The 10,550-nt window shown below is 38.5% G+C and overlaps 1 protein-coding gene across 1 annotated transcript; it reads left to right on the top strand.

The window, feature by feature from the left end:
- Window positions 1-284: 284 nt before the first annotated feature.
- On the top strand, window positions 285-2,050 carry LOC126457460 (U5 small nuclear ribonucleoprotein 40 kDa protein). The gene has a single exon (XM_050093752.1). The coding sequence runs from the start codon at window positions 675-677 to the stop codon at window positions 1,707-1,709; it is 1,035 nt and encodes a 344-aa protein (XP_049949709.1). The 5' UTR covers window positions 285-674; the 3' UTR covers window positions 1,710-2,050.
- Window positions 2,051-10,550: the final 8,500 nt, after the last annotated feature.

Genomic DNA, 10,550 nt, shown 5'->3' with positions numbered 1-10,550 from the left:
TCGTTCCCTGTAATTCTCGATTGTATAACTCCACATCGAGAGGGTATGGCCTCCTCTCTCCCTGGATGGGCCAGTGTCCATATTTATTGTACCACTATTTGTTCTGATTATGCAGGTTTTTTTCGTCATTGTCCAAAGCCGACGGGTTGTATCCCCTGCTACACTAGACCCGTAACTTTTCCTGTTTCTTTTTCGCAAAAGAAAAAGGCTGGGAAATTAGTGTTTGCAATTCAGTTTACTTGGTTGTTAACCAAAGATACAGAACCCTCCCGTAGCAGAAGCAGGACACAGACAGCAGATCACTTTCGAAAAAAAAATGCTAAAGGTCGCAAGTCGACTTGGTGACATTCTTACATTCGCAACTAGCGTGGCAAGTTCCTCCACGGAAGTTAATTGCTGCAAGGACTTGCCAATGTAAACTCAGCTTTAACCATGGAGGCAGAAATTCTACCTCCATTGCTTTAACTTTCTTCCATTTCTAGTAACTTTGACACACGCTTGGTTCGTAAACTTCGACCATAGAGTATCTATGGTCGAAGTTCGTAAACAAAACGGTGTGTGTGCTGTGAACGTTTTATGCGGTGTTGTGTGGACTTGTCACGTAGTGATATTGTTGTTATTGCTAAATGTAGCTTTATTACATTAATTGTGACAGTCAGAATAAAATCATCAAGATGGAAGTGAAAAGGAAAGCTGAAGACATGGCATTGGTGCCAGATTCAAAACGATCTAAAAGTGAACTAGTGTCGAGTAAAGGTACCAGCATGGTACCAAGTGACATTCCGAGAACATCGAGTTTGTTTGCGCCTATTATGTTGCTGGAGGGACATCAGGGAGAAATTTTCTCGGTAGAGTTTCACCCGGAGGGCCAATATCTGGCTTCTGCTGGCTTTGATCGGCAGATCTTTTTATGGAAAGTTTATGGAGAATGTGAGAATATTTCTCTTATGGCTGGACATACAGGAGCAATAATGGAGGTCCACTTTTCTACAGATGGAAATACACTTTATACTGCAAGTACAGATTGCACAGTGGGAGTTTGGGACATTGAAAGTGGCGTTCGCACAAAGAAACTCAAAGGTCATTCTACGTTTGTAAATTCGTGCCATTCTGCAAGGCGTGGACCTGCTTTGGTTTGTAGCGGTTCCGACGATTGCACTGTAAAAGTATGGGATCCCCGAAAACGTGGTCAGTGTACAACACTCACAAACCAATATCAGATAACAGCAGTTACATTCAGTGATACAGCAGAACAAGTTCTGTGCACCGGGCTAGACAATGATATCAAAGTCTGGGATTTGAGGAAGAACTCAGTGCTGTATAAACTCAAAGGGCACACAGATACTGTCACCGGTCTGTCACTCTCACCTGACGGCTCCTATGTTTTATCGAATTCAATGGATAATACAGTTCGCATATGGGATGTGCGTCCTTTTGCTCCCCAAGAACGTTGCGTGAAAATTTTATCGGGGCACCAACATAATTTTGAAAAGAATCTTCTGCGCTGTGCTTGGTCTCCAGATGGATCAAAAGTGTCTGCCGGCTCAGCTGATCGTTATGTTTATATATGGGATACAACATCGAGAAGAATTTTGTATAAACTTCCAGGACATAATGGCAGTGTAAATGACGTAGATTTTCATCCCAAAGAACCGATAATTCTTTCTGGCGCAAGTGATAAAATGATATATCTGGGAGAAATCGAATGAATGGTATTACTTATTATCTGCTAGGCATTTTTCTTTTTAATACTAGAAAAGCTCTGTTATTGTCCAACTGTTTCAATATAATTTTCCTCATATGAAGTACAAGTTCACCAACGGTGCACTCAAGCTGGCCCAGATAGTTTATTACTATTGTAAATATTATTAGAACTCAAGATTGAAGATTAATTGGTGGACTAGTGTTTAGTTGTGTAATGAAGTGCTCTACAATATGCGCTGAGCAATCCACTGACTTTCATGGACGGTGCAAAGGTCTGTGTGTGTGACAAGTGTGAATCTGTCTAATATTGATGTGAAACAGAGTAATAAAAATGTTTCATTAGCTAGCCTCAGATTTTAATATATTTGCCTTGCTATCCATCCTTGTGAATCCCTAAGGAAAACATAGAACAATAAATTGTTTACTCTTCTTTCAAATGCAAACATTTCTATCATAAAAATTCGTGTAAAGTGTTGGGGAGGGGGGAAGAGATTTTTCTATTACGACATAGGGCATATGGAGTTCTCTTCTGATTTGTATCATGAGTGAAGTGTGAAAATACTGATGCAGAGTAAAAGCTGTAATTAATATTTTTTAGGTTGGTTACATCATGTTAGAAAGATGTCACAGGCCAATACCTTGTTGGCTAGAGTGTGATAGTGGGGTCGACAGAAATCTTTGCTGTGTTGACACATTGATGTTTAACATAGCGTGAGGCCCAGGTTAAGCTGGAAAGTAATAATTTGGTTTAGAGTTGGAGAAGCCAATGGTTGTGAAATAGTGTTTGTGGTAACAGATTGGTCTGTGGTGTATTCTGATGTCCGAACAACTTGTTATACCTCTACATTAAAAGTTTGATAATCTTTGCACAAATCTTGACATTTTATCAATATCTGAGGTGTTTATAACAATGTAGCATTTAGATAACTGGATCATTTGCAGGTAAATCCAGTATATCAACTAATAATCTTTGCAATGTCATTAATGTATAACAATCCTGACTATAATGATCATCACATGTCCCAGGGCGACACTTTGTGGGTTTACTTGATTCCACCCATACCAGATGTGATGTAGTCAGTGTGATGATATTTGTGTGCAGAGAGAGAACAGAAGACTGATAATATATGTTTTGCATCTGTATTATTTTTTGAAACACAGGTTTTTGCGAAAGACTGATCTGTAATGCAGCCTAAGGTCAAGATAGATGATGACAAAGTGATAGTGAATTGTCAAAGCCAACAAAAGTTGTGTCATGGATGTAACTATAATTTTGCCATGGACTGTATTGTATACATTGTTGATTTTCGTTAGTGGTTTTGGTCTGCAGATGTGATGGCATTGTGGGTCTGGGCAGCTGGGTTGTTTCGGTAGCTTCAGTATTTCTCACAATGGCTGTAACTTTGCCATTTGTGGGTTACTGCTAATCCTGAATAAAATGTTGTGTTCCACCTGTCAAAAAATCCTCAGTCTAGTCATGAGCTTATTTGGGTATCCCGTGGTAAGTGTTGGAGTTGTTCTGAATGAAAAATCCTGTAAAAGGTTAAAAAGACTTAATCCACTTCCTGTTACCTTCATGTTTTACTCTTATGTTGTAATTCATGTGTGAAAAGCAAGTGTTAAGTTTCACATAACTGGTCGGTATTTTCTGAATCCATGATAATGATTGTTTGATTAGGTTAGATTAATAATTGTACCATAGATAATGAGTATGATACTTCATAACAATGTGAAACATATCAGTTTAACAAAAGATTTCTTTATATGACAACTTATTTCTTTCTAATAATTGTTAAATTGCTAATCTCTATGTAAAATTTCATCTCTTTCGTAGAAGGAGTTATCATTCAGAATTTCCTTTAATTTGTTTTTAAATGCTGGGTTGTAATTCTGTTTGATCCTTAATAGGCTACTGAATTCTGTTGGTTAGAGGGTTACTGATATAGTAGTATATTGGGTCAGTAAGTGGTCCAGATGGAGAGGAACAAAATCTGTTCATATATAGTGTGAGGAAGAACAGATATCAAGATGGCTCCTTGATTTTATCTAAATTTTTATCATTATTTGCTATGTACATAGGTGAAATTAAAACATGTCTTCATCTTCGCTGCTGTGAAACACATCTCTTGTGCTAAACAAGTTTTCATAGCCCTAAGGTAAGCATCTTAGCCCATGTTTACTAAAAAAATTTTCTTGTATTGATCCATACTGCTACCTCCTAAAAAATATGGAAAGCAAAGACATCGCAGTAGAAGAGATTTGTTTAATAGCATTGAAGATGAACAAGTGCTGATAGCTCTTAGGGTGTGCCTTTTAGAGCCCACGTTTACTGGAGTTTTTTGCTTGGAATTATGGTTTCTGTCATATTCCTGAAGAAGCAGATAGATGGAAACAGTACATTGAAGGCTTCTGTGAGGGGAAAGAATTGGCTGATGACATGATGAAGAAGAAACAGGAGTTGATAAGGAAGGGATGGGGAAAACACTATTAGAATCAGAATCTAAAACAACTCTGGAAGTTTTACTACCAAATAAAGCAGAAGGGAAACCTAACATTCCTTCGGAACTTCTAAAACTGCTGGGGGAAGTGGCATCTAAATAAATTACTATTCACATTGTTGTGCAGTGTGTGTGAGACTGGCATTACACCATGAGACTTTCAATGTGGCTTTAGGGAAGACAAAGGCATCAGAGAGGCAGTTTTGACACTGTACTTTATAATAGAAGCATGATTGTCGAAAACTCAGGACACATTCACAGGATTTGTTGACCTACCAAAAGTGTTCAGCAGTGTAAAATAGTGCAAGACATTTGAAATTCTGAGAAAAATAGTGGTAAACTCTAGGGAAAGCTAAGTAATATACAATATGTATAAGAACCAAGGCAGAACAAGGAAAGACCAACAATGAAGAGCTCTGGTTGAAAAGGGTATAAGACAAATGAAGTTCTTCATCTGTACTGTTCAATCTATACGTCGAAGAAGCAATGACTGAAATAAAAGAAATGTTCAGGAGTGATATTAAAATTCAAAGTGAAAGGATATCAATGTTAAGAATCACCGTTGACATTGCTATCCTCAGTCAAAGTGAAGAAGACTTACAGGATGTGTTGAATGAAATGAACAGTCCAATGAATACAGAATATGGACTGAGTGTAAATCAAAGAAAGACAAAAGTAGTGAGAAGTAGCACAAATGAGAACTTTGAGAAAGTTAAGATCAGAATTGTGCATCATGAAGTAGACGAAGTTGGAAGCAAAATAACCCACGATGGACCAAGCAAGGATGACATAAAAAGATGACTAGCACAGGCAAAGACAGCGTTCCTGGCCAAGAAAAGTCTACTAATATCAAGCATAGACCTTTATTTGAGGAAGAAATCTGTGGGAATGTACATTTGGAGCACAGCATTGTAAGGTGTTGAAGTATAGAATGTGGGAAAACCAGAAGAGAATCAGAGCATTTGAGATGTATTGCGACAGAAGAATACTGAAAATTAGGTTGACATCAGGGAAGAACCTCCATAGTACTAAAGGGAGCTGTAAAGGGTAAAAATTGTTTGGGAAGACAGAGATAAGAATACATACAACAAAAGAGTGAGAACGTACACAGCAAGTGCTACTCTGAGATGAAGAGGTTGGTACAGGAGAGGAATTTGTGGGTGGTTGCATCTAACCTGTCAGTAGTCGGATGACTAAAAAAAACCATGTTGCTATTTAAGCTCTCAGATGTATTTTCTGTAGTTTACCATTCGCCCTGAGAGGTAAAGGCCCAGATGGTCCCTCCTTTGATATTATGGCCAAACTTAATTCCTTATTTATGTTGACAACCAATTGACCCCAATGGCATGATGGATAAAGTATTATTATGTGTTGCATTTATGTCTAGTATATATGGCTTTAGGTAAGTTGTGCCCGACATAATTTCTTGCTTCAAGCTTATGTGGATGATTATCTTAGCCCTCTGGATGCAGCTATGAGTAAAACACAATGTTTTGCCCTTTCTTGTTGTTTTTCATAGTTAAGTGTAATGGAGTAGGTACTGGGTAATGTAAGCCCTGTTGGAGGGTAGGGGAGCAGATGTAAGCTTGTTAGAGTGGTCTTTCCACACTTTTCACCATGAGGGTGGGGTTTACCAGTGGAGAGCAGGAGCAAATTTAGTATTGGCCTTGTTAAAACCTTATACATTTATCAGACATGGTTATGGTACAGTGATGCTCCAGTTTCATGTGCAAGGGGCAGTATGGGTTTTGACCCACAGTCCTTGGTGGCAGTGTGATGTCACAAACACAGTCACAACTGTGAACAGCTCGATGTCACTTGGAGTGGAGCATTCTTGCTGGGGCAGACAGCATTTGACTGGTAAGTCAGTGCTCAGGATGAGCAAACTCTGGCCTACAACGTCTGGCTGTTGGTGTCTAGTGATGGTAGTTGCTAAGCGGTTGGTGACTAGTATGGTCCCAGCATGATTGCACAGCAGCCAGACACAGTGGCCATGTGTGTGTGTGAGTTGTGTTTATTCTATTTCTGAATGAGGACATTTTTGTTCAAAAGCTTAAATTTTTAGTAGTCTTTTCACTGTGCCTGTCTGCAATCCGACATCTCCTCTGCACGGTGAGTAGCTATCTGTCCTCATAATACAGTTGTTGTTCCATCCCAGAGTTTCCATTGTTTGTATATGTGTATTATTATCATATGGCATTACACAACATACTCGTATAAACACGCAATGCGTTTACAGGCAAATGTTTATATGCAACAACTAGACTGCAACACTCTTTATCACTTCATTCAGTTTATTTCTGACCTCCTTTGAGCTGCAAGTCCTTCACAGTATGTTCGTCTGCACTACAGTTACAAGCAGCACCGTATTGCCATTGTCCCATTTAGATGCAGTTGAGTCTCTACCATCTGCAATGGGAGAGGTAAAACTCTGAAGTCCTTGTCTTGAATTAGGTGGGCGGTCTAGGATGATTGATTGTCCCAGAGTTCTTTCCATTTCATGGTGACATTGAATGTCTGTGACAAAAAAACGACCCAAAGTGGGTTGCCCGAGTTCAGGCATTTAGCTGTTTGGTTTTAGTACTATGTGGAAGTGAGTTCTTAGAATGTGCACCATGGCAGCTTTGATCTGGAGGGGAAACAATATTAGATAGAACAGGCAACTATTAAATGCTAATATATCAGACAGTAATGGTCCTTATGGTCCATTCAGACAAATAACTATCTTAGTTGTATGTGTGCTGTTTTCCGATGCAGGGGTACAATACTCAGAAGCTGAGTATGCAGGTGACATTGCGTCATTGCGTAGCATATCTGATTTTGCTTGCCAGTTGTATTCAGCTATTTTGTGGTGAAGGTTTACTGATAAGACGAGAGTCTTTGATAAGTTTGTGCTGTGCTGCTTAAATGACAGTGTGAAATCAAGTGCTACAACTAGGTGTTTAGGGAAATAGTTATGGGAAACTTAGAGCCCATTAAAACCAGATGTAACATCCTGTGACCCTCTGTATTATGGATGTGGAACTCTGTGTCTCCTGTTTTACTTAGATTTGGTTGGAGCCTTCTGCAAAACTACTCATTCAGTATGGTGACACCACTTGAGTGTGTACTCTCACAGTGCTTGATATCTTTGTTGTGGCATGTTAGTGGCAACTCATATTGGATTTTCTTGAAAGTTAGTAGCTCGTATATAACAACATGCAAGATAAACAGAAGAGGAACCAGGACTGAATCTTGGGTCAGGCCATTATTCAGGGTTCTTCATTGAGAAAAACTGAAAGCCTTCACTCACAGATCATACTGCTGAGTAAACTTGTTGGCTATTGACATGGTATTACGTCAACAAAATTGCTGTACATGCTAACACTGATCAACCAAGCACTGAATTCTGATGACTTATACGTGAAACGACTGAAGATATTCTTTCAAAAATCCCACTCCCATATTCCTATATCAGAATAGGAATATTTACTTGTGGTATTCTTCTGAATTTTAACATTATTTTAGTGGTGGGGATATTTCCTTTACTTATATGTTCCTCAGATGGACAGCTGCTAGGCATCTTCTGGATGTATATATGAAAAATTGCACCAGTCTGACTGTTTTGTTTCTTTGTTCCAAGCCTTCCCAGACTAACTATTTTCTATCATTCCCATGGTTTTTTTGCCCTCTTGTGGTTCCCTCCTGCATACCTAACTTGTTTCCAGCACATTTTTATTGCCGATAATATGCAGGCACACTACTCTACCTCTAGAAACATAAACCTTAAATATAATTTTTTTGTCTGTGAGACCCAGTAAAGCTCATTAAAACTCAAAATTACTATACAGTTTATGCATCTGAAACACTGATGTTGTGCAGTCCCCATTTGTAATTATAATTAGATGTACAGCTTTGGTAAAATTTGCCATCAGATCCTTTTCACCATTCATTACCGCATTTATTTGTCCCTTTATAAAGAAGTTATATGTCCTTTTGTAGTATATCAAATTCTGCTTCTTTTTTTTTTAATTTCCATCTGTACTGTTCACCAGCAAATAGTCTTACTTGTCCAGAAGTATTCACACCATGACAGAAATAAACAGCGCAGATAATAAGATTAAAATTATCTGAGATATTGTCAAACACCAAACGGAACAGCCAGTCAATGTACAAGATACAGTAACAATTAAACTAAATGACAATGTTGTGACTGATAACGCACAAGTTGCGAATCGTTTTAACAAACATGTTCTAAATAAAAATAGTATTAAATGGTTCAGTTGAAGAAGAAAGTGAATATTTTAAAAAATATGCATCTAGAAATAGCACCAGCATCCTTCACTGAAATTAATAGAATTCTGAAAATTCTGAAAAGTAAAACCTCAGGCAGTGTTGATGGAATTTCAGATAGAATTCTGAAAAGTTTTTCCTAACTCAACATGCAACGTCCTTAGTGATACATGTAAAATCAGTGGGGCAGGAAATTTTTCCAGACAGTTATTTTTTATTTTTTAAAGTTACAGTCTCCTGACTGGTTTGATGTTGCCTACCAAGAATTACTATACTGTGCCAACCTCTTTATCTCAGACTAGCACTTGCAACCTATGTCCTCAAGTATTTGCTTGATGTACTCCAATCTCTGTCTTCCTCTACAGTTTTTACCCTCTAGTACCATGGAAGTTATTCTGTGCTTCAATTTGCTTCTGTTCTGGTTTTCTCACAGTCCATGTTTTGCTATCATACAATGCCGTGCTCCAAATATACATTCTCAGAAATGTCTGCCACAAATTAAGAACTTTGCTTATTACTAGTAGACTTCTCTTGGTCAAGAATGCCCTTTTTGCCAGTGGTACTCTGCTTTTTATGTCCTCCCTGTCTAAGTAGCAGAATTCTGTAACTTCACCTACTTTATGATCACCAATCCTGATGTTAAGTTCCACGATGTTCTCATTTCTTCTACTTCTCATTACTGTCATCTTCCTTCAACTTACTCTCAAGCTGTATTCTGTACTCATTAAATTGTTCATTCCATTTAGCAAATCCTGCAATTCTTTTTCATTTTCACTGAGGAACACGTCACCATCAGCGAAGCTTATCATTGATATCCTTTCACCCTGAAATTAAATTCCATTCATGAACCTTTCTTTTATTTCTGTCATAGGTTCTTCAATGTACTGGTTGAACAGTAGGGACGAAACACTACAGCCCTGTCTTAACTCTTCTTAATCTGAGCACTTCGTTCTTGGCCTTCCAATCTTATTGTTTCATCTCAGTTCTTGTCTATATTGTACATTACCAGTCTTTCCCTATAGCTTACCCCTATTCTCCTCAGAATTTCGAAAATCTTGCACCATTTGACATTTTCAAATGCTTTTTCCAGGTCAGCAAATCATATGAATCTGTCTTGATTTTTCTTTAGTCTTGTTTCCATTATCAACCACAATGTCAGAATTGCCTCTCTAGTGCTTTTACCTTTCCCAAAGTCAAACTGATCATCATCGAACAGATCCTCAATTTTCTTCTCCATTCTTGTGTAGTTATTCTTGTCAGCAGCTTGGATGCATGAGCTGTTTAGCTGACTGTACAATAATTCTGATGTTTGTTGGCCCTTGCAATCTTTGGAATTGTGAAATTTTCACTCTGCAGTGGAGTGTGCGCTGATGCGAAACTTCCTGGCAGGAGAGCTTCTGTGAGGTTTGGAAGGTAGGAGGCGAGGTACTGGTGGAATTAAAGCTGTGAGGATGGGGTGCAGGCCTGAGCTGTGCTTGGGTAGCTCAGACAGTAGAGCACTTTCCCATGAAAGGCAAAGATCCCAAGTTCGTGTGTGGATGATGTTTTTCCGAAAGTCAGATAGTATATCATCAGACTCATACATTCTACACACCAGTGTGAAAAGTCGTTTTGGTGGCACCTCCCCAAATGATTTTAGAAATTCTGATGGAAAGTTATCTAAAATTATAAAGAATGTAGCAACCAGTTGCGGAAACATGACTGGTTGCTACATTCTTTATAATTTTATGTTCCACAATCGCTGCACAGAAAGGGAACCTAATGAAGCCCAACATTCTAAAGAAATGTTATCTGTCCCCACTACCTTATTCAATATGAAGTCTTCCAAAGCTCTTCTAAATTCTGATTCTACTACTGGATCCCCTATCTCTTCTACATTGACACCTGTTTCTTATTCTATCCCATCATCACGCAAGTCTTCACCCTCATACAGCCTTCAATGTACTCTTTTCACGTATCTGCACTCTCCACAGTGGAATTCTCATTGCACTCTTAATGTTACCACCCCTGCTTTTTATTTCACCGAAGCTTGTTTTGACTTTCCTATATGCTCAGTTGGCTCCTCCGACAATCCAT

This window comes from Schistocerca serialis, chromosome 1 (assembly GCF_023864345.2).
Source record: "Schistocerca serialis cubense isolate TAMUIC-IGC-003099 chromosome 1, iqSchSeri2.2, whole genome shotgun sequence".
Lineage (NCBI taxonomy): Eukaryota > Metazoa > Arthropoda > Insecta > Orthoptera > Acrididae > Schistocerca > Schistocerca serialis.
This window is presented reverse-complemented; position numbering and strand designations above follow the sequence as displayed.

What these genes read in the sequence shown, in the direction of transcription:
- LOC126457460 (XM_050093752.1), top strand. Translation starts at nt 675, where the DNA reads ATGGAAGTGAAAAGGAAAGCTGAAGACATGGCATTGGTGCCAGATTCA.